The sequence below is a fragment of the Gorilla gorilla genome, chromosome 15 (assembly GCF_029281585.2).
Source record: "Gorilla gorilla gorilla isolate KB3781 chromosome 15, NHGRI_mGorGor1-v2.1_pri, whole genome shotgun sequence".
NCBI classification, from domain to species: domain Eukaryota; kingdom Metazoa; phylum Chordata; class Mammalia; order Primates; family Hominidae; genus Gorilla; species Gorilla gorilla.
The window spans coordinates 91,961,112-91,985,467 of NC_073239.2; the positions used below are offsets into that span (position 1 = coordinate 91,961,112).

Here is a 24,356-nt window from a genome sequence, read left to right on the forward strand (position 1 = left end):
TGAGAGAGAAGCAAAAAGAAATAACAAGGCACAAATGAGTCCTGGAACCCAGAGAAGATGCAGCCAAGCAGACTTCATGGATTAGCTTCCGGTTGTTAGAATATACAAATACAAAACTAGCCACATGATCCTGGACCTAGGACAAATACAGTATCTAGGCACTATAACCAATTAGATCCAGTCAGCGACTCGATATTGTATTCTCTCTCCAGTACTGTATTTTTAGTAAGAAAAATGAGTACTACCTTAGAATACTTATAAAAGGTGCTAATCAGAGACAACAGATGTCTGGAATCATAGGTGTGGTGTTCTCATAAAAGGATGTATTTATTATGCATTTATAATAATTATCAATAAAAATATGTACCTGAATACATTAATGAAATAATACTAGATTTTCAGGGGAAATCGGGATGACATACATATAAAGAAAACCTAATACCTGATAGAATAAAAGAGGCTCAGCTACTAAGGCATGTGATACAGTTGTAAATCAACTTACCATCAATAGCAGCTGTGTGAGTCTTGCCTGGGGCAATGGTACGGATCTTATAAAAGGACAACTGTTTGGCCAAGGTAAAGGACGTTGTGTAGGGAACTTCATGGTATGCCTGAAACAAAATAAAACACAAAGCAGATGCATGAGGTAAGAAAATCGAGGGAAAATCAGGCTGAGAATGAAAAAAAGTCCTGGTGACCAAAAGGCCTTTCAAGTGAGTTATATTACTAAGAAGAGGGTGCCAGGTAGTTTTCCATCTCCAACAGAAAACAAGAGGAAATAAGCTCAGTATGTAATCAGAGAATGCAGCACATGAGGCAGAACTTTCTGACAACCAAAGTTTTAGATTCTGACTTAGGGTTTATAAAACATGAACTTTCCATCCCAGAAGGTATTTATATAAGGAGAGAATCGTTGACATTTACCTTGGTTATACACTCTGCATATCTAACAAGGGCAGGGCAAAGAATTAAAGTCCTGAGGACTGTCTCCAGCCCATAAAGGAATCAGCTTACTGTGATCTAATTTCATCTATAGGGTAGTTTTTCTCAACTTAATTAAAACTCATGTTACCTTTGAATTAGTACTAAAAAAGAATCCTCTCATTTAAGTTTAAAATTTCACAACAAATCCACTGCTATAATGAAAATATAAATCAAGTAATAGTAATTCTGAATATTTGTTTTTTTTGTTTTTTTATTTTGTTTTGTTTTGAGACGGAGTCTCGCTTTGTCGCCCAGGCTGGAGTGCAGTGGCGCGGTCTCGGCTCACTGCAAGCCCCGCCTCCCAGGTTCACGCCATTCTCCTGCCTCAGCCTCCCAAGTAGCTGGGACTACCGGTGCCCGCCACCACACCTGGCTGTTTTTTTTTTTTGTATTTTTAGTGGAGACGGGGTTTCACCGTGTTAGCCAGGATGGTCTTGATCTCATGACCTCGTGATCCGCCCGCCTCAGCCTCCCAAAGTTCCGGGATTACAGGCGTGAGCCACCGCGCCTGGCAACTGAATATTTCTTTTCAAACTACAAAGACACTCTCTCCAGCCTTGCCCTGAATTTGTACTCTCCTAATTGAAAATCACTACTTTAGAGATTGCTTAAAAATTAATTCTTACCTTTTTCATTGAGTCAGAAAACTTCTGTCTCTTAATTTTATTCTTTGGAAAATGACAAAACTCATTATATTAACACAAAAAGGAAACTAAGACGCAGCCATAAAAAAGGATGAGTTCATGTCCTTCGTAGGGACATGGATGAATCTGGAAACCATCATTCTCAGTAAACTATTGCAAGGACAAAAAATCAAACACCGCATGTTCTCACTCATAGGTGGGAATTGAACAATGAGAACACCTGGACACAGGAAGGGGAACATCACACACCGGGGCCTGTTATAGGGTGGGGGAAGGGGGGAGGGATAGCATTAGGCGATATACCTAATGTAAATGACGAGTTAATGGGTACAGCACACCAACATGGCGCATGTATACATATGTAACAAACCTGCACGTTGTGCCTATGTACCCTAGAACTTAAATAATAAAAAAAAAAGGAAACTAAGACAATATCAGTGGTGAATTTGCTAACATTTTTGAAGACAGAATGGTAATTACATTCGATAAGCCTAAACAGGATCAGTGATTTGGGAGAAATCTAAAAAACTCCAATCAATCAAAAAAACTCCAGGAAGGTGATGCATGGAAATATGTTTTTTTTTATAACATTAATTTGCTTGTTCCTATTTCAATAAGGTAAAAGCTGAATTTCATCATTTTATTCTTTGTAATCAATTTATTTGTTGAAGTATAACACACTGCAAAATATCACACAGCTTGACACATTTTTCTATATACATATACTTGTAAAACCATTACAGATCAAGATATAGACCATTCCCATTACTCTAGGATCCCTTCCACCTCTTCTGTTAATACCCCTCCTTCAATAAGTAGCCACAGTTTTGATTTCTGCCAGTATAAGTTAATTTTGCCTGTTCTTAAATTTTACACAGATAGAGCTATATAGCATGTACTCTTTGTGGCTGGCTTCTTTTGCTGCACACAATGCCTATGAGACCATAACTAAAGTCAAATTCCATGGTCACTAACCAATAATGGCATCTCAAAGAAATTCCAACCTAGAGAAATTCTGATGATGTGGTTAGAACACCAATCAGGACACTCACTTCATGGTTGATAATTCCCGACATGCACTGATTCAGACCCAGCTTATTGAATTCATTGAGTCCACAGGCCAGCACTTTGCCTGACTGGGTCAACAGAAATGTCCCATCACAACCACATTGAACTGCAACAATAATCAAGGCCTTGGGAACATCCACCTGCAAGAAAAAAATCAGAAAAAGAAATCCCAAATATATAATTCGTATTAGAAAAAAAGCTCTCAAATTCTTTCAAAAGAGACATGCTGCATTTAGCAGAATGACTACAGGAAAGTGAGGACTGCTCTATTCTTTTCAGGTTTGCCCAGTGTCTTAGAGACTACTTTTTCTTTTTTTTTTTTTTTTTGAGATAGAGTTTCCCTCTTTTGCCCAGGCTGGAGTGAAGTGGTGCGATCTTGGCTCACCGCAATCTCTGCCTCCCAGGTTCAAGCGATTCTCCTGTCTCAGCCTCCCAAATAGCTGGGATTACAGGTGCATGCCACCACGCCCAGCTAATTTTTGTATTTTTATTAGAGATGAGGTTTCGCCATGTAGGCCAGGCTGGTCTCGAACTCCTGACCTCAGGTGATCTACCCACCTTGGCCTCCCAAAGTGCTGGGATTACAGGTGTGAGCCATCACGCCTGGCTGAGACTATTATTTTCTTTTCTTCTTTTTTTTTTTTTGAGGTGGAGTCTTGCTCTGTCGCCCAGGCTGGAGTGCAGTGGTATGATCTCAGCACACTGCAACCTCTGCCTCCCAGGTTCAAAGAGATTCTCCTGCCTCAGCCTCTTGAGTAGCTGGGATTAAAGGCGTGTGCCACCATGCCCAGTTAATTTTTGTGTTTTTAGTAGAGACAGGGTTTCACCATGTTGGCCAGGCTGGTCTCGAACTCCTGACCTCAAGTGATTTGCCCGCCTCGACCTCCCAAAGTGCTGGGATTACAGGCGTGAGCCATTGTGCTCGGTCAAGGCTACTATTGTCAACGAAGAGCTCAAGTTTTACAATATCAAAGAAAAGGTGACAGTTCCAGGTCAACTAAACAAGACAGCCCCCTCTCAGTTTGTCTTAGTAATAGGTCCTACTTAGGGTGACTTGTCAAAAAGTTGAGAAAGAAGCTTCAATTCATTGCTGATTTTGTCCTTTGAGATGGAAGGCTGCTTGACAGTTACAGAAATTCAATAGCCCTGTGGGGTCCCAATCTGGTCATTTTATAGGAGAAGTGACAGAGTACTGAGGTAATATCTAGGACTTCCAAATGCTCATATCTTTTTACAGCTAACTAGACAGGACTGGAGAAGGTGGGGTGATGCATGTGTGGGGTCATAATGGATGTGTGTAAAACCTGAAACCTCAACCCTCAGTTTCTGCCACAGCCTTTCCAGGAGAAAAGGAACAGCTGGGAATCCCATTGAGGATGGTCCCTAGAAATGCATAATAATTTAATTTTTAAAATATAAATAAAAACTGGTTTGGCTAAAAGTTCCCAAGGAAAGAAAAAAAAAAAAAAAAGAAAACAGAAAACCCAAAACACTGGTAACAATAAATGGTATAGCTGATTTAGCCAACCCTCCAATGGGTAAGCCTGTGCCCTAGGGTAGGTGGGAGAGATGTGACTGTGCTTTTCCCCCAGCTGGTATCAGCCTCTGTGAGCCTCTCACACGGCCAGCTCTGGCAAGGCTGAGAGTAATTAGATAATATGTTTCGTGCAACATGACCGCTAAACAAAAACAACTACTAATATTTCATCTGGTGGTCAACTGTAGAAACAGGAGAGGAAAATGGCTGTGTTGGGTTAAGAGACAGTATACTGCTTTACAGTATCTTCTTGAGTTTTCCAGGGTATTTGTAGCTATATGTGACTTTTCTGCTGTATACGCTGATTTTAGCTGTCATCCCTGAGTAAGATGTGACTTCACAATGTCCACAGTCGCTGTATCCACTTTCTCAATTTTCTATGATTTGGTCAGATGACAAGACCACAGGGTGCTAAATCAGGAATCCTAGATTGTCAGTCTCCCAAACAGGAAACACTTCGGAAATAAACACCTTGATACAACAGAGCCAAGGAAAGAGGACATATTATTGAAGTCTGTGCGACTTAAGATAGGTTTTAGAAATAAGTTGCTTCTGATTTTACCTTTTGTGGTGTATAATAATCCTCTTCTGAATCCAAACCCAGTCGTCCTGAAACACACATAAGAATGAAAATCATTATAATGAGGGCTTCCTTCCCAGTGAATAGGTTCTGTAAGATTCTCTTTTGCCAGGTGCGGTGGCTCACACCTGTAATCCCAGCACTTTGGGAGGCCGAGGCAGGCGGATCATGAGGTCAGAAGTTCGAGACAAGCCTGGCCAATGTGGTGAAACCCCATCTCTACTAAAAATACAAAAAATTAGCTGGGTGTGATGGCGTGCGCCTGTAATCCCAGCTACTCGGGAGGCTGAGGCAGGAGAATCGCTCGAACTCGGGAGGTGGTGGTTGCAATGAGCCCAGATCGTGCCATTGCACTCCAGCCTGGGTGACAGAGAGAGACTCTGTCTCGAGAAAAAAAAAAAAAGAAAAAGATTTACTGAATTAACACTTCTCATTTAGGGGCTGCATGATGTGTTTAGATGCATACAACTTTGAAGTCAGGTTGTATACCTGTGAAGAAGTGGACAGAGACAAGGCTACCCCTACCATATTCGCCACAGCCCCAAGAATAGACTTCCTTGTTTCGTGTCAGAACCACCACATGATTATCTCCACAGGAGACCTGCTCCACTGGATTGCTGAGGAAGAAGTTCAGCTGCATGGGTTCTAGCACTTCAGGGCCAGCAACTTTGTCCACCCCCATGCAGCCATAATAATCTGATCCGAAGGCATAGAGCTGACCCTCATCTGCAAAAGAAAGGAAAACAGAATCCATCAAAGGACTGACTTATTTTATCTAATCAGAAAGTTGGGCAGGGCTGGAATGAGGACTACCCCAGCAAATGATCTCACATGAATTGATTATATCCAAGAAATTAAAAGGACAGACTGCAAGTCTAGAGTTCTATGTCAGAGAGTCATGTGTACTACTACTACTATATTAAACAATTTAAAAAGTGGTAGCATTATCACATTAAAAGGACTTAAAATTTTAATGGGGCCATCTTTGTTATATAGATAAAAAAATAAGTCCCAAGGAATCATTAACTAAGTAATGACAAGACCAAAACTAAACTTAGGTCTTGATCCTAATTTTGTGTTATCCATAGCCTGATGAGGTGGTAAGATTATTTTTCCTGCCAAACACGACACACATTTTCTCCTGATCCCACCTCTTCTCTGTTACCCACCTGTCTTCTTGCTCACCACCCCCTAATACTATAGCAAATTTGGTAAGTTATTATTAATGAGTATATTTGCTCAAGGTCCTCTGGTTCTTTGTATACTGTCTTTTGTTTTAAAATCCCAACTAAGATTGCACAGCATTAAGCAAAATACCCCCACATTAAATGCACTTAAGACACTTTCTGCTGATGGCTTACCAGTCACACAGACAGTGAAATCATCACCACATGACACCTGATGGATAGCTTTGCCTTGCAACTTTTCCACATGCTTTGGCTGTCGATAGGAGGCTTTGTCTCCATGGCCCAGCTGACCATGGAGTTTAGTGCCTCCTTGCATGTTCTGTGAAATAAAGAGGTCTTATGACTTTTTTTTTAAATTACATTTTATTAAACTTAAATTTTAAAAAGAGATGGGTTCTCGCTATGTTTCCCAAGCTGGTCTTGAACTCCTGGGCTCAAGTGATCCTCCTGCCTCGGCTTCCCAAAGTGCTGGGATTGTAGACATGAACCACCATCCCCGGCTGAGAGGTCTTATGAAGTTTTAATTTTTCATGCCAAAAGCTGACTTTAATGGAACTTCATATGAAGAAAAACAGTAGAAAAAAAGAGCTAGAAATTTAGAAATTAGAAAAAAATGGGCAAAGGGATTAAACATTTTAATAGCAAGTAGTATACAGATCCTGCCAACAGGTAAAGAAAACTTAAAAAGTATCCAGATTAATATCCATTAATCTAATCTTTGTCCTTCAAGTCTAAGGTAAACTATATATTTAATTACAGGTTATGGTGAAAAAAATTCTTTATAATATAGTCTAATTTTGTTGCTTTCTACAGGAATATAGCTTCTTGAAAATCTGTACTAGAAGTTTCATAAATTTTGGTCACAGTTTCCCTGAAACATGGAAAAGTTATAAAGAATCTGGCTACATCAAAGAGGCTGCTATACAGCAATGAGACTAGTCCTTGATGACTTTTCAACTTTTTTTTTTTTTGAGATGGAGTTTCGCTCGTCACCCAGGCTGGAGTGCAGTGGCTCGATCTCAGCTCACTGCAAGTTCTGCCTCCTGGGTTCAAGCGATTCTCCTGCCTCAGCCTCCCAAGTAGCAGGGATTACAGGTGCCCGCCACCACGCCTGGCTAATTTTTTGTATGTTTAGTAAAGATGGGGTTTTGCCATGTTGGCCAGGCTGGTCTCGAACTCCTGACCTCAGGTGATCCACTCACCTCGGCCTCCCAAAGTGTTGGGATTACAGGTGTAAGCCACCATGTCTGGCCTTTTCAACAGTTTTATAGAGAAAAATAATTCTATTAAATGAGTAAACTACAAGTCCTCATATTTTATATATGTGTGTGTGTGTGTGTGTGTGTATTTTTTTTTTTTTTTTTTTTTGAGACAAGGTCTTGCTCTGTCACTCAGGCTGCAGTGCAGTGGTGCAATCTTGGTTCATTGCAATCTCCACCTCCCAGGCTCAAGTGATTCTCATGCCTCAGCCTCCTGAGTAGCTGGAATCACAGGCATGCGCCACCACTCTCAGCTAACTTTTGTATTTTTAGTAGAGATGGGGTTTTGTCATGTTTGCCAGGCTGGTCTCAAACTCCTGGCCTCAAACAATCCACTCGCCTTGGCCTCCCGAAGTGCTGAGACTTCAGTTGTGAGCCACTACGCCCAGCCAATAAATGTTTAAGATACTAATTTCTCTCCAGCAGCCTGAAATGAGCCTGAGAAGGCATAGCAAGAGACAGGAGGAAAGCCAAGAGAACACGCTATCACAGAAGGCAAGTGAAGACAAAGCTTCAAGAAGGAGGGAGTGGTCAACTATGTCAAATGCTGCCGAGAGGTCAAGCTAGGTAAGGACTAAAAAGCATCTGTTTTATTTTAGCAATTTATGGGTCATTTTGTCAAGACTAGTTTCAATTGAGTGGCAGAGATGGAAGCTGCATTGTAGGCGAATGGAGAGAGTGGGAGATAATGAAACAGACAGCAAACACAGACAATTTGTTAAGGAAGGTGAGAGGGGAGAATCTAGAGGGCAACAAACAAATTCTACACAAAATATACCTAGCCATCTTCAATCACTGCTGTGGGCTTCAGGGGTTTCCTGACATGGTATAGTGCTTCCTTTGTTTACAAAGCTATTTCACAGGTAATAGTTGCTCTGAACCTCATGGTAATATAACAGAGTAATTGAGTGACTTGTCTGAAATCATCCAGCTGTAAATGGGAAAGCCCAGTCTCCCGAGTCTTTCAATTTTTCTCTCCCTCTCTCATTCATTCATTCAAAAAACATTTATAGGTGACCTAGTATGTACCAGCCCTGGGCATACATCAGTGAACTAAACAGACAAAATCCCTGCTCTCATAAGAGCTTCCATTCCATCACCCCATGTTGCCACTCCCTTAGTATAGGTTCAACTAATAAAATGCTTAGACATTGTGGGCCCAGTAAACAATTAGGCTTACAGCACTGTTCCAAAATGCTTAGCGTTCACTTACCACCCAAGTGTACAGTTCCTTCTCCACTGTGACCACAGCAAAGTGGGTATTCCCTGCACAGACCTGCCGGGCACTACAGCCACTCTTGATAACATCCAGTTTCTGGGGGGTGGATTTTCCACCACCCCAAACATAGACTTCACTGGTTCGTGATGTTACTACAGCAATGGGTGCTTCAGTCACAGTGCTTGACCTGCCAACAACCCCCAGAACAAAGGAACATTTAACATTAAAAACAATATCAAAGAAAAATGCTTCCAGTCTGTTCCCTGAGAAGAACTGCCAATTATGGTATGAGAAAGTATGTTCTTTCTCGACAACTTGTTTCAATGTGCTCTATCACAGCAGACTTTGCAATTCCTGCCTCAGGGCTTCATCACAGCTTGGCCAGATCAGATTCCAGTCTGACCCATAACACCTACACTTTTCCACATTCATCATGGTAATGATGGCCACTTTAGTGTGAGGGTGAAATTATAGCTTTCTTCTTAGAAATGACTGTCTGACATTTAAGCAGATGCTGGCTCCTCAAAGGATGCCAAAGTATCCTTGGATCAAATAATGCCTACACTCAAGAAAGAACCCCCTGGTTGTAATTTCGGATATATTAGTTTTTAAGAGTCTCTTGAACATTACCTTGGTCTCTTTGTAGGTGCATTAAGCAGAGTGACTTTTTCCTCCATCTCTCTACCAAAAGAAAAGCAAAGATACATGAGTGAAATAATAGGTTTTTATACTGCAAAGGTGTCTGTTTAATACATTTCACAGATTTAATCCTCTTATAAACTGTATGCATCCTACAACATCACAATACTTTTAGCAAAGTACCTCAATACAACTCAAAACAGTTATATAGTCCTTTCATTAGACAATTCATTAAATACCCAAAGGCCAGCAGTTTGGGGCCATTTGCTTTCTATCTCTGAGAAATGGTCCAGGCTGGAACAGAGAGCCTTGAGAACCTCTGATGTACATATTTAGTATCTGATGGACACCTTCATCTAGTCTGCCCACTGACTCCCAAACTCAGTATCTCCAAATATGAGCTTGTTAGCTTTTTCCCAAATGAGCTTTTCTTTCTGACTCCTCTATTTCTGTAACTAGCCGCAACACCCTTCCCCAATTCTCCCAGTCAACTGGGCTTAAAAACTCAGTCATCTCTGATTCATCTCTCTCCCATTCTTTAATATTCAGGTTCTACAGATTCTACCTATATAGTACTTTTTGTACTCACCTCTTCCTTTCCAGTCTCACCACCTTAGTTCTGGGTAGCTCTACTTCCCACCTGTACTGTGATAATACCTCCTAATCAGCCTCACTTACTACAGTCTTAATCATTTTACTATACCAATTTAACACAGATACTAATATTGCCAAATAACTCTTCCTTAGGTATGCCTCTCATCACGTGAACTGCCCTCTCGCAAACATCCACTATCTCTCAACAGTGGATGTGATATCCACTATCTCTCAACAGTGGATGTGATATCCACTCTATCTTTTGCACTACCTCTTGAATTAACCACAATTTTCTTGGCCTGGCATGCAAGATTTCCTACCTATTTTTCCAGACTTCCTTCCTTTTGTTTGCACCCCACGTTCTAGCCCAGGGCTGCCATCCTACCTAAATCAATTATAGCTGAGCTCCTAGAGTAGTGCTCAGGCATCAGTACTTTTTGAAAGCTCCTGATATTTTGCATCAAAAATCCCAGGTCTAGAACCACTAATCTAGCCAAATAGAATTTTGTGTTTCCTGAATATTTTCCACAACTTCCTGTGTCTATGATTTTGTTTATGCTATATTCTCTGTCTGGAAAACTGTCTTATGTTTTCCATCAAAGTACAAAGTTCCAACAAAGTATTGCAGGCAAATCTATAATTATCTCAGTAAAAATTTCATGCCTACACTCAAGAAATAAGAGATTAAAATAGTGACTTCAAATAGTGATTATGCCGGGTGTGGTGGCTCATGCCTGTAATCCCAGCACTTTGGGAGGCCGATGTAGGCAGATCACCTGAGGTCAGGAGTTCGAGACTAGCCTGGCCAACGTAGTAAAACCTCGTCTCTACTAAAAATACAAAAACTAGCCAGGCGTGGTGGCGCCTGCCTGTAGTCCCAGCTACCCGAGAGGCTGAGGCAGGAGAACTGCTTGAACCTGGCAGGTGGAGGTTACAGTGAGCTGAGACTACGCCACTGCACTCCAGCCTGGGCAACAGAGTGAGACTCTCATAAAGTAAATAAAAGTAAATAAAATAAAATAAAATAAATCATTATATTGCTGTGAAATAAGCCAGACAAAAATTTTAAATATGCTTCACCAGACCAAAAGGGTGATACTGCCTGCACGTGCACAAAACATAAATGGAAGGTCATGGTGCTGTATCTGGAGTACTGTACATAATTTCAGGCACTAAAACACTGGCTACAGACCAACTAGAGAAGAACCAGAAAAGATTAATTAAATGGCATAGTAGAATAAAAGTACTGATGAAACAGCAAATATGCAATTAGGGATGTACAGAATGTATCCAAGAGCAAGACTTGAAAAGAGCATTGTATGTGAATATTTGGAAGATATAAAAACAAAAAACTGGTAGTGGAGGAAGAAGGGTAGCAAGGCAAAAATAGTGTAATAGGATGAAATACAGACTCAAACATTTAAGGAAGATAAATGTTTTAAATTAAGGTATGAAACCTCCTAGAGAACAGAGGGATAAAGGATGTTCTTCCTATCTCTAAAGATATCTGACAGAATAATCTCAGGAAATAACCTCTGAGGAGTCAATAAAACTCGACTTCAAATATGGGCAAAATGTACCTGAAGAGGATTCCTCCAACTCCAACCTACCACCTAAACAAATGCAGTGAAAAACAAAGGCTCAGGCCGGGCATAGTGTCTCATGCCTGTAATCCCAACACTTTGGGAGGCTGAGGCAGGAGGATTGCTTAGGCAACAGCTTTGAGATCAGCCTGGGCAACACAGTGAGACCCCGTCTCTAGAAAAATAGAAAAATTAGCCAGGCATGATGGTGCACACCTGTAGTCCTAGCTACTTGAGAGGCTGAGGTGTGAGAATCACTTGCAGCAGAAGTTCAAGGCTGCAGTGAGCTAGGACTATGCCACTGCACTCTAGCCTGGGTGACAGAGTGAGACTCTGTCTCAGAAAACAAACAAAAAACAAAAAAACCAAAGGACCAGTTCAACTCACACTACAATTGATAAGCACCCTATGCCAGGCCCTGGGCTGACCACTTTTTATGCGTTATCTTCTTTAATCCTGACCTCATCTTACTTTATAGAGGAGAAAGCCAAGAAATAAGGATGTTAAATAACTTGACAAAGATAATGACAAAATTCAGATACAAACATAAGGATGTCTGAGTCCAGACACCCCTCTTCCTTACTGCACTCTAATGCCTCAACTCTAAGGTTTAAAACCAATGGGTCGGGGAGTGAAGGGCTCTTGGGCCTCATTAGTACAAATTTAGAACAAAACAGCACAGGCTAAGGAGGCAAAAGTCAGAAGCCACCCCTAAGCAATAAAAGCAGGGATGTTGGTAGAAAATAGCACTATTGCAACCAAGTCAGGAAACACTACTCTTTCTTGTAGTACTCTAATCAAGCCTCTAAAAGTCAACTATCTCAGAAAAGACAATGGAGTGACTTCTTCATAATTTACCTCCTGCGTTTCCTGAGAAGAGGGCGATCTAGAAGTTCATCTGCAGTAGGTCTCTGCTCAGGATCCTAAAAAGTAAAAATAGGGTTAGTTTTCACTTAATGGAAATGGGCAAAATGTGATCTAAAGATGTTAATTAGTCAAAGACCACTGCATTATCCTTGTTTTAAAAATCATTTCTTATGTGATACTCCATATTTTATGCTTCTCACCTCATTATAATCAACACTTGTACATGAAGGAGAATGTTTATAATGCATCTTCCTCACTTGTTCAGTTAGGGCAGTGGCTCTCGAACCTCAATATATACAGAACAGAAGAATTACCTGAGGTGTTTGTTACAAATAAAGATTTCTGGGCTTTATCCACAGAGATTCTGATTGAGTTCGTCTGGGGTGGGGCCCAGGAATCTTCTTTTTACTTACAAAACTCCCCCACTCCCTGGTGATTCTGACTCCAGTGTTTCATGAAACATACTTTGAATAATACTAGAACTACATAGCAAGGGAACTATGAGATATGAGAAATACAGACATTCTGTATTAGAAGTGGTAAATTATCTTTCATTGCAGTTTTTTGAAATCTATATTCAGAAATTACTCTTGGTCATAAAAATCGAGCACAATTTAGATGGGAAATTCATTTCACAAACTAACACTTACAAAACAGAATGAAGTAAGAATTTGTTCACTGAAGCACACAACTATAATGAATTACCAATACCTATTCTGGGTATAGCCACAAACACACTCTACCCTGGGGAAGTGGATGTGGTTTTGTATGGTTTATAGCTATGCCATACACCAAACACTGAGGCTGGAAGGGGAAATACGAAACTGAAGTGAATGTTTAAGTCACACCTACCTGGTCAAGGCACGAATGAACCATTTGGATCAATTCCAAAGAGTACTGGCTAGAGTCAACTTCCATGGCCCGAATTCCTTGCACGATCTTCACACACAGGTTAAGTGGGTTCTATGAGAAAATGATGACTGCATTGTTCCTGGTTATATAAAGATGATGCTATACTCTACTGGTAGGGGCTCTCAGGTGTCTGTGACCATTATTTAAAGAATTGGCAATAGGTCTGACTTCTTGTTATAACTACTAGTATGCATCAACAAGAAATGGTTAGGGATGCACTGATGCTATCAGACAGAATGAAGCCAACTGGCCATACAATCTATAACTATGTGGCCAATAATATAATGCTCAGAGTATATTATAATCTGACCTTTCAACTGAATCCCAAGAAAAAGGAAAGCAAGATTAGCCATGCTTGTTGGCTTCATGTAGTTCCCTTGCCAACTAACTTGCCTCCTAATTTATATATCCTAATTGTGGCTGTACAGGCAATACTCTGCTGCAACAGACAAGGCAGTAATAATAATAAGATGATAATACTAACGATATTATGGTAATACCACCACCACATTATTGAGAGACTACTACAAACTAGACAGGCACGTTACATATATGATATTTTTTAGCCTCACTAACACCATTCAAGGAAATTATTATCATTATCAATTTATATATGAGAAAAATGGGGCTCAGAGATGTAAAGTAACTTGCCCAAAATCACAGATAGTAAAAATGGAGCTATAATTCCAACCAAAGCCTGACTCCAAGTCATATACATATATACACGCATACATATATACACACACGTGTATATATGTATATGTGCATATATGTGTACATATATATACACACATGTGTGCGCATATACACACACGTGTGTGCATATATACACACATGTGTGTGCATATATACACACATATATGTGTGTGTACGTATACACACACACACACACACACACACACATATATATATTTCTTGAGACAGAGTCTCACTCTGTCACCCAGGCTGGAGTGCAGTGACACGATCTCCACTCACTACAACCTCTGTCTCCTGGGTTCAAGTGATGCTTGTGCCTCAGCCTCCTGAGTAGCTGGGATTACAGGCATGCGCCACCATGCCTGGATAATTTTTGTATTTTTTAGTAGAGACAGGGTTTCACCATGTTGGCCAGGCTGGTCTCGAACTCCTGACCTCAGGTGATCCGTCCGCCTCAGCCGCCCAAAGTGCTGGGATCACAGGCATGAGCCACCGCACCCAGCCTCTGACTCCAAGTCATTTTTCTTCCACCATACTATTTAGGAGAATTAGATGATATACTAGAACAACCTTCAGGATTTAGAAAAATGAATAGGTCTTATGAAAGGGCAATGAATTTGCATTATCTTACATTTGCATTTTTCATATACATTATGAGAGAATCTCTGTGTGGGGAATATATATTGTTACCATGTTATAGATAATGAAACAGAGGATCAAAGAGATGAAGTGATTTGCCTAAATTCTCACACCTGGTTGGTAGAGGCAACTGGATATGAATCCACTTTAGCCCCTCAGTGTGCTCCATGGACCAGCAGCATCAGCATCACTTGGGAGCTTGTTAGAAACACAGACTATCAACCCCACCCCCCCAAAAAAATCTGCATTTCAACAAGATGATTTTGTATGCATATTAAAGTTTGAGAAGCACTGCTTTATATCAGGTTGTACTTTAATTTACTTAAAAAAAGAAAAAAAGACTTAAAGGGATTCACTGTCCATAAAGCAATGACAATCTTTATTTATTTTTTAACAGATAAACATTTTTTTCCTAGTTAATGAATATTTTTAACACCCACGATGTGTTAGGTATTGCAGAAAATAAAGCAAACATTTGGAAGGGTTTTAGACTACCTGGCAAAACCACAGCTATATAAAAAAAGTAAGTACAATAAAGTGATACTGGTGCTATGTCAGAAGTGTTTACAAGATAGAATAAAGGCACAAAGAAGTAACAATTTAGAAAAAGGCATAAATATGCTGGGCATGGGGGCTCATACCTGTAATCCTAGCACAGGCCAAGGCAGGAGGATCACTTGAGGCCAGGATTTTGAAACAAGCTTGGGTAACATAGTGAGAACCCATCTCTACAAAAAATAGCCAGGTGTGGTGAGGCATGCCTGTAGTTCGAACTACTCAGGAGGCTGAGGCGGGATGACTGCTGGAGCACAGGAGTTTGAGACTGCAGTGACCTATGATCACGACACTGCACTCCAGGCCTGGGCAACAGAGTGAGACCCAAATAAAACAATTATCTTTTGCTCCCTTCCATTCTGTTCACTAGATTTGCATCCTTTTACACGTTTCTAGGAAAGTGATGCAGTAGCTGCATGATCATCTGGCTGCTGTTAATAATGTTCCAATTCCTACTGCTTGAAAAAGTGAACCATCATCCATTTTTCGCTTTTAAGAGATGAACTTTTTAATTTAATTTAATTTTAATTTTTTTTTGAGACAGGGTCTTGCTCTGTTGCCCAGGCTGGAGTACAGTGGTGTGATCTTGGCTTACTGCAGTCTCCACTTCCCGGGTTCAAGTGATCATTTTAACAGGGAATTCAAGTTGGAGATTTTTTTGAGACAGAGTCTTGCTCTGTTGCCCAGGCTGGAGTGCGGTGGCATGATCTTGGCTCACTGCAACCTCCACCTCCTGGGTTCAAGCAATTTTTGTGCCTCAGCCTCTCAAATAGCTGGGATTACAGGTGTGCGCCACCACACCCAGCTGAGTTTTGTATTTTTAATGGAAACGGGGTTTCACCATGTTGGCCAGGGTGACCTCAAGTGATCCACCAACCTCGGCCTCCCAAAATGCTGGGATTACAGGCGTGAGCCACTGCACCTGGCTGGGTCTATAGCATTTTAGTAATAGATTACTAATCTTGTACCTGAATACAGGTTATTTTTGCCAGAAATCAGAAGCCTGGGAATAGAGTTGATCTGCTTAGTCAAGCTGTACCATTTGCAACCTGCTAAATGCAATATGGAGATAATATGCCAACTTACTGTAGCATCAAACGTCCTCTTTAAGGTAAGCAGTTCAAAAATGACGCAGCCTACTGCCCAGATATCAGACTTGAAATTGTACTTTACTCCTTGACAGAGCTCTGGAGACATGTAATATGGGGTTCCCACAAGCTGAGCAACAAAGAAACAATCAAAGAATAACTTCTTTTCTGAGGTAACTATGTTAACATTTCAACAGCTTAATTAAATTTCCTAGGAACTAGTCATAACAACCATAAAACATTCATCAGCAGATTCCAAAATGGTTTTTATGAGACGATGCCACTATGGAAAGAAATCTTATTCATATCAAACCTCTTGGGTCAATTATAAAGGGACAATCTCTGTGACAAAGGAACTGTGGTAACTTGAGGGGCTCAATAGCTCTGTGATTCCTAGATCACAGAGGCTTCAGGCATTCAAGGCCTACTGAAGACTTTACACAAACTTAAAGACATACTTAGTAAAAGTTCACCAATGGGAAAAAAACCCAAACACTGGCAGTGGGGAGATGGTAACTGAATGAAGGAATCAGATGTTCTAACTAAAATACGCGTAATGAAACTTTTAAAATGCCCAATTTGGCATCTGTTATACTAACACAGCTAGCGAATTTCCTTTGAATTTGAAAAATATTTTCTGACTTCAAAAATAAATTTGGAAATAAAAATGTCCTAAGAAGTCATGCCTCTCCCAAGATGAGATATAATGAATGCCCTAGCAGCTCTAATAAAACTCATAGTCAGCTTTAATCAGCAAAGCAAAGCAAATTTCAGATGGCTTACATGGCTTTTATAAATTTTCATATCATTCCTTCTTTGCATTTAACTAGCTAAAAAAAGTCAAGTCTTGGTTTTATCAGATTGTTCTTGATGAGAAAAATCCATATAAAGATATGATTGCTTCTTCAGAAGCTCACTTTGGCCTCCATCATAGAAACATCTGAGTCCCTGAAGCAGAGACTCCAAACCCTAAACATCTAAATTGCTTGCAGGCAAACCTTGACATTATTAAAAAAAAAATTATTGGCCAAAATCAGTTTTCAATTTCTTTTAAGGATAGAGCATTGTGAAACTAGAAGAATAATAACTGGGTTTTATAATTCCTAAAAGGATAAGATTACTGTCCTAAAGATCAACTTATGTCTACTCTTTACCAATGATCTTTCTCAAAATCACGTGAGAGAGGACCCCTGTGCTGTTCAGACTGTGTATAATATTAAAGAATGGATTGTTCTCTGAGCATCTGCCTTCACTTGAAATATAGGGTTCTCTTTGAACCAGAAGCATTCAAAGGAAAAACAAAGAGATGTCTAACACCTTGAGCTCAAACATTAAATAAGAGATAAAGTGAAATCTACTAAAGATCCTAACCTGGACAAAACAGTAAAGCATTTTGCTGCTTTTAGATAAGTCCCTAATCAGTGTTGGAAAAAGGTTATGAGGTCAGAGCTGTAACGTGGGCAATGACTTAAATGCCTGCTAGTGGGCCCAGGAAAAAGACTTCTGAAGACATGCATTAAAAGTATGGAGAACTTGCAAGAATATTGAGAAAAGTATGCAAGATTTAGGGAGTATAGTTATATTTCACAGTGCTAGAAAAGAAAATAAAAATTAAGACAAGGGCAACACATACCGTCTCAGCCATGGAATACTCAGAATTAAGTTTCTTTGCTAGGCCATAATCTCCAAGTTTTATCAGGTTTGCCTTGGTCAGAAAAATATTTAATGTCTTTATATCTCTGAAAAAAAAAGATGCTGCTAAGTTCACACAGATAATTGTTTTATTTCATCCCCCGCCTTGCCCAGGATTATTACAGAATAAAAATGAGTGTGGGCCAGGTGCAGTGGCTCACATCTGTAATCTCAGCACTTTGGGAGGGCAAGGCAGGAGTACTGCTTGAGGCCAGGAGTTCTACACCAGCCTGGGCAACATGGTGAGACCCCATCTCTACAAAAAATAAATTAGTCAGGAGTGGTGGCATACACTTGTAGTCCTAGCTTCTCGGGAGGCTAAAGCACCGAGAATCAGTTGAGCCCAGGAGGCTGAGGCTGCAGTGAGTCATGATTGCACCACTACATTCCAGCCTGGGCAACAGGGTGAGACCCTGTCTCAAAAACTAAAACAAAATAAAACAAAAAAAGAGTGTTACCATTGCTCATTCATTTAGGATATCCTAAACATCCCACAGTGGTCATCACTTTCACATGCTATTTAACACTGAAGCGGGGACTTTAAAGGAGGGAAGGCAGAGAATTAACTTCATCCTCTAGGGCTTCACAGCATAGAAATATCTCCCATACTACTGAAGCTATTAGGAAAAGTTGAGAGGGTCAGATGAGGAAAATGGTGCTCTAGGTAACCATAATTCCCATAAGATACCACACCTCTTCAACTATCACTTATGCCTTGAATTAAGTGATATCAAGGCAACTTTAACAAACTTGGTTGGTGTCAAAGTTTCAAATAATCTGTTAAGGCAAGAGAAGAGGCCTACATGTCCCTGCAATGATATGATTAGGCCATTTAGTCATCTAAATAAAATCACAGGCTATTTTTCTAAAGATAAATTGACCATATGTAAAACAAAATGAACTGTGCCTGGTTCACTATGGCTTCCTTTATTGAAAGATGCGAATAAACCAGAACAATATACTTTGTTACTTTTAAAAAGAAAATAACAACATTCAACAGAAGCCATTTAATAGCTGTCAAGAAATATATGTTAACTGAATGAACAAACCAATAAAAAAAGAAATCTTAGTGTATTATAATTAATCTCTGGCACCAGTCAATGACTCACTTAAGAAGGGCATAATGATGTGAAAATGTTATTGAGATGCTTCTCTTCTATAGCTAGAAATGGATGGAAACGTGCTTGTTTTTAAAGATCTGGTAAATTTGTACAATTAAATGTACAGAGTGAAGAGGTTTTTATTTAAATTAAAAGAGCTTAATTATAGAATTAAAAAGAATTGCCAATTATTATTGCTGTGAGTTCTTACCAAATACTACTTCTTTCTCATAGTGCCCTTCTAGGCTTTACTGATGAATTAACAAACTGAACTCTAAAATTTTTGTCTGTAAAATGACTTAAGTAGTACTTGGCTACTGAGGAGACTCCTTCTAGATCATAAACATGGTTTAACCTCAGGGAGTGAAAATAATATTCCTCATTACTTTCCTTTCCTAGTGATATCAATGGAAAAACTCTTGGCTGCTTAACCAAGAAAATAAAAGTGTTGTTGGGGGGGTATCCAGGGTAGGGGCTGAATTGGTAGGGAAGAATCCATCCATAAATTTTTTTACTTCTTACCTATGAAGGATTCCAGCTTTATGGATGCAGCTCACTGCTGAAACAATCTGAAATAGGTACCACACCACCATCTGCAGAGAAAAAATAAATATTTGGATTAGAAACAAAAAGCTCCATTTAAGTAAATACACACACACACAAACAAACAAAACAAAGAAAACTGCAACCAGAAGTTATGATTCAACATGACCTGACATCTCTTCCTTGCAGGTTGAGTAGGCAAAGAAAAGTGAAGGGATAAAAAAACACAAAAAACAGGTTCCTCATAAAATAGTTCCAATGTCATTATAATATATAGTATGGTAAAGCAGACATGTGGAAAAATTCAGGAAGAATGCAAAGTTATAGAAAACTGGGCATACCAGTATGCAGTAATAGAACCAGGAAAGAAAGCCCACAGAGAATCATGATGTGGAGGTAAAACGTTTAGGAAGCAGCTATAGACAGCTTCCTTGTTAGAGGTTTCCTTTCTCCTGAATATCAGAGCCTGGAAGGAGTCTGAACAAAAGGAAAAAAACACTCTTCACTATTGGAAGAGTAAATACAGAACTAGAATGCAAGAATTACAACACTACAATTCTAACTTCCTTCCACAGAAATATGAATTACCTCTTCCTCAAACAACTTGTCCTTCTGACGAAGGATTTTGTCATACAGGTTCCCTCCTGCAATTAAACAAGACACAGATTTGAATTGCTTAATACAGATCAAAGCTTGGCTCCTGTAACAGGGTTTTGTAGGTGACACAAGGAAATGAAGGATTCTGCTTTCTCTCCATAGGCAACTACTTCTTTTGACTTTTCACATGGGCACAAAACTCTTCCCATCTCTCAAGGACCGCATCAGAAATATTCTTCAAAGATCTCCCTCTCTAACACAAGAGGCTTAATTAAAAAAGACATTTAGAGAAAAGATGTGAGTAAAGACCATTCTTGTTGTTCCCAACAAGTGAAGTATATTCAAAATCAGATTTCTTTTCTAGAACTCTCCTTTAAGGACTCTACAATATTTTTGTAACAACTCTCCCAGTTGTGACTACTATAACATTTGGATTAGGCTGGGCACATTGGCTCACGACTATAATCCCAGCACTTTGGGAGGCTGAGGTGGGCGAATCATTTGGGTTTGGGAATTTAAGACCAGCCTGGGCAACACGGCAAAACCCTTGTCTCTACCAAAAATACAAAAAGTTAGCCCTACCAAAAATACAAAAAGTTAGCCGGCTGTTGGGGCACATGCCTGTGGTCCCAGCTAATCAGGAGGCTAAGGTGGGAGGGTCGCCTGAGCGTGGGAGGATCGCCTGAGCCTGGGAGGCGGAGGTTGCAGTGAGCTGAGATCGCGCCACTGCACTCCAGGCTGGGTGACAGTGAGAGTCTATCTCAGGAAAAAAAGAAAAAAACTGGATTATACCTGTGATGCAATGTTTTGTATTTATAGGGTATATATTGACAAATTTTCTACTTCATACCGAAAAATTTCCCAAAATTTAGGGTCTACCCCTAGACTGTTTCCTATCATTACTCTCTTTACTAATTCCTTCCTGTGATAAGTGTGAATTTACTTCTCTCTTTCCTTTACCAAGTAATACAGGCTGCAAGTAATCATGGTTCATCTTACATCCCACCTGCAACTATAACTTACACTTTAGCCCTGGGTAAGTTTTTACAACTTCTTTTCCCCTGCAACTTAATAACTCAGTTTCAATAAATGTATCATTTGTTCCAGTTCTTCCTAATCACAAAAGAAGTTAACTACCTAGGGCTTCTGCTACTTCGAAAATTTTTAACAGAATCTTGTATATGGCATTGATCACCAATGATCATAATATATAAGAGTTTACACAAGGAAGTCATAAGTGACGAATATGCTGGGACCTCTTTAGCATGCAGTTCAGAAAAGGGCTTTGGAGGTTCTCCTGTGCAATAAGATGATTAACAGCTAGTACAATATGTAGCAAACACTTTCTACCTACCAAGCACTATGCATGTAATACAACAATCCTAGAAAGTAGGTACTGTCATCAACAAACTTTTTTTTTTTGAGATGGAGTCTCGCTCTGTCACCAGGCTGCAGTGGCATGATCTCCACTCACTGCAACCTCCAACTCCCTGGTTCAAGCGATTCTCCTGCCTCAGCCTCCCAAGTAGCTGGGATTACAGGCACACGCCACCATGCACAGCTAATTTTTGTTATTTTTAGTAGAGACTGGGTTTAACCATGTTGGCCAGGATGGTCTCAATCTCCTGACCTTGTGACGCACCCACCTCAGCCTCCCAAAGTGTTGCGATTACAGGCGTGAGCCACCACGCCCGGCTTTTTTTTTTTTTTTTTTTTTTTGAGACGGGGTCTGGCTCCATCGCCCAGGCTGGAGTGCAGTGGTCTGAGCTCACGAGCTCACTGCAACCTCTGCCTCCCAGTCTCAAGCCATCCTCCCTCCTCAACCTCCCAAGTAGCTGTGACTACAGATGCACACCACCCAGCTAAGTTTTTGTATTTTTGGTAGTGACAGGGTTTCACTATGTTGCCTAGGCTTTCCTCAAACTCCTATGCTCCAGTGATCTGCTTGTCTTGGCTTCCCAAAGTGCTGGGATTACAGGTGTGCACTGTCCCTGGCCAACAAACTCATTTTAAAATGAGGAAACTGCTGGGCATGGTGGCTTAAGCCTGTAATCCCAGCACTTTGGGAGGCGGAGGTGGGCGGATCACCTAAGGTCAGGAGTTCGAGACCAGTCTGGCCAACGTGGCAAAACCCTGTCTCTACTAAAAATACAAAAATTAGCTGGGCGTGGTGGCGCATGCCTGTAATCCCAGCTATTTGGGAAGCTGAGGCAGGAGAATCGCTTGAACCCAGGAGGCGGAGGTTGTGGTGAGCCAAGATGGCACCATTGCACTCCAGCCTGGGCAACAAGAATAAAACTCCATCTCAAAAATAATAATAATAAAAATAAAATGAGGAAACTGAGGCACAGAGAAGTTAAGTTTCTTGCCAAGGTTATAGAGCTAGAAAGTAGAGAAACTTGGTTTTAGAGTCTATTTTCTTAACTAGGCTATATTGCTATCTTACAAGCAAAATGATCTGAAGAAATCAGGGACCAGATAAATAGGGCCACGCTTTACCATACATTACTTTCACTCAGTTATGATCTTTGGACCACTTTTCAATAGGATAGCTTTAGCTGAAGACAATATAAATAAATATCACCTATAAGATCTTATTAAATACTGTATCAAGTGCTGCCAAGCCACACTCTGGTTAACTAATGTCATTCATAAAGAAAAGCCTTGAAAAATAAATGTAAAATTCAACCGAAGAAAAGATAGTTTGAAAATGGAACTGTAATCACAAGAGAAAATTTGGGTATGCAGGGGAAAATCCCTCTCCTTATTTTGTACACCACTTCAAAAATTCTCCAAGGCCTGAAAAGTTTCTCTTAAACTCTAGAAATTCATTTAAAGTTTTTATCACTGTATATGTCTCTTCTTATATTCTTCTCCTCAAGGTAATTATGAATCTAAGAAAGTCTTGCTGGAGAAAGTCCCACTGAACTCTATCTTACCATTACAATATTCCAGCTCAATCAGCAGGGTGGTATTGTCCATGAAGTGATTGTAGTAGGCAATAATGTTGTCGTGCTGCAGCAGTGCCAGAATAACAATCTCATTCAAGGCATCACGACGTTCCTTCTCAGACAGCCGGGTCAAATCGACTTCCTTCCACACAACCAGTGAGTCATCCTAAACACAGTAACAGAGGTATCGTGCTTTTCCTCTTGGCTGGCAGCAAATGAATCCACACCTAGATCTGTAAGCCTAGAAGGAAAACTTCCTAGAGGGGCAGAGACTGACTCCTCTTATTTTTTCCTTTTAACAGACTTTAAAGGTTATGTGTACAATTTAGCATTATAATTTATTGCAGGACAGGGGAAGTAAAGCATTAAAACGTTGTTGTCACACTTAATTTGCATGATGTCAGTTTCAGGTAAAAATATGGGCTGGGGATAGATCTCAAAAAGATTCTATTGAGGATACTATGACAGACTGCTAATCATGATGGTGATTATGGCAGGGCAAAAATACTGGAGAAGCAGAGAACTGGGGAGCAATTATCTATAGCTGGTCACAGCTTCTAAAATGAAAATACTAAACTTGCCTCTAGTTTTATAAATTTAGACTTCCCTAGTGATTTTCACCTACCCTTTCTGGATAAGAAAAGTCATGCCCCCTTTTGCAACTCTATAATCTCCTCTCATACTTTTATGTATCCTGTAGCTCCTGATGTCTACTATCTTTTTTTTTTTTTTTTTTTCCAGAGATAGGGTCTCACTCTGTTGCCCAAACTAGAGTGCAGTCATAGCTCATTTCAGCTTTGAACTCCTGGGCTGAAGCAATCCTCCCACCTCAGCTTCCCCAGTAGTTGGGACTACAGGCATGCACTGCCACACTCAGCTAAAATTTTTTTTTTTTTTTTTCTTTTTAAGAGATGGGGTATCACTGTGTTGCCCAGGCTGGTCTAGAACTCCTGGCCTCAAGCGACCCAACCACCTTGGCCTCCCAGGTGTTGGGATTATAGGCATGAGCCACTGTGCCTCGCCTCATTCTTTGCTGACCCTGCTTCCTAGCCCAGGAGCATCTCCACCTATGTAACCCTCCCCATCCTTTTGAATGCCTCTGCCAAGCCTTTACAGTGTTTTTGAAAAGACTCTGATGAATCTTTTACTGTAACCATATCTTTAATTTTTAGACCTCATACACTGAAATGATATTTGTCCATTCTTTTCATATCTCTACATATGCAACTTAATGCTATTTGTTTACTAACAATGGTCAACTTATTTTCCTACTGAAATATAAGCTTCTAGAGGAAAAGAGTGCTTCTGAACTTATGTAAATTCACAGATCTAATAAATATTTGGTGATATGGATAACGCTATGCAATTTTTGGGAAGTGTAATCAAATTTAACTCAAAACCAACCCAGTAATCAAGTTCAAC

At 40.1% G+C, this 24,356-nt stretch overlaps 1 protein-coding gene across 2 annotated transcripts in view; it reads right to left on the bottom strand.

Moving 5' to 3' along the window:
• Positions 1-24,356, bottom strand: part of NEK9 (NIMA related kinase 9) — a 45,556-nt gene that overhangs the window by 19,038 nt on the left and 2,162 nt on the right. Inside the window, exons 2-15 of one of the 2 annotated variants that reach the window (XM_004055464.5) lie at positions 22,923-23,100; positions 19,975-20,030; positions 19,366-19,436; positions 17,685-17,790; positions 16,050-16,181; positions 13,014-13,124; positions 12,153-12,217; positions 9,109-9,159; positions 8,473-8,665; positions 6,175-6,319; positions 5,339-5,539; positions 4,796-4,842; positions 2,681-2,836; positions 503-611 (exon numbers count right to left, since the gene is read on the bottom strand). In XM_004055464.5, coding sequence (XP_004055512.1) covers positions 503-611; positions 2,681-2,836; positions 4,796-4,842; positions 5,339-5,539; positions 6,175-6,319; positions 8,473-8,665; positions 9,109-9,159; positions 12,153-12,217; positions 13,014-13,124; positions 16,050-16,181; positions 17,685-17,790; positions 19,366-19,436; positions 19,975-20,030; positions 22,923-23,100 — 1,621 coding nt within the window. Of the gene's footprint in view, positions 1-502; positions 612-2,680; positions 2,837-4,795; positions 4,843-5,302; positions 5,540-6,174; positions 6,320-8,472; positions 8,666-9,108; positions 9,160-12,152; positions 12,218-13,013; positions 13,125-16,049; positions 16,182-17,684; positions 17,791-19,365; positions 19,437-19,974; positions 20,031-22,922; positions 23,101-24,356 lie in introns of both variants that reach the window. The other variant, XM_019009522.4, reaches the window with a different exon arrangement.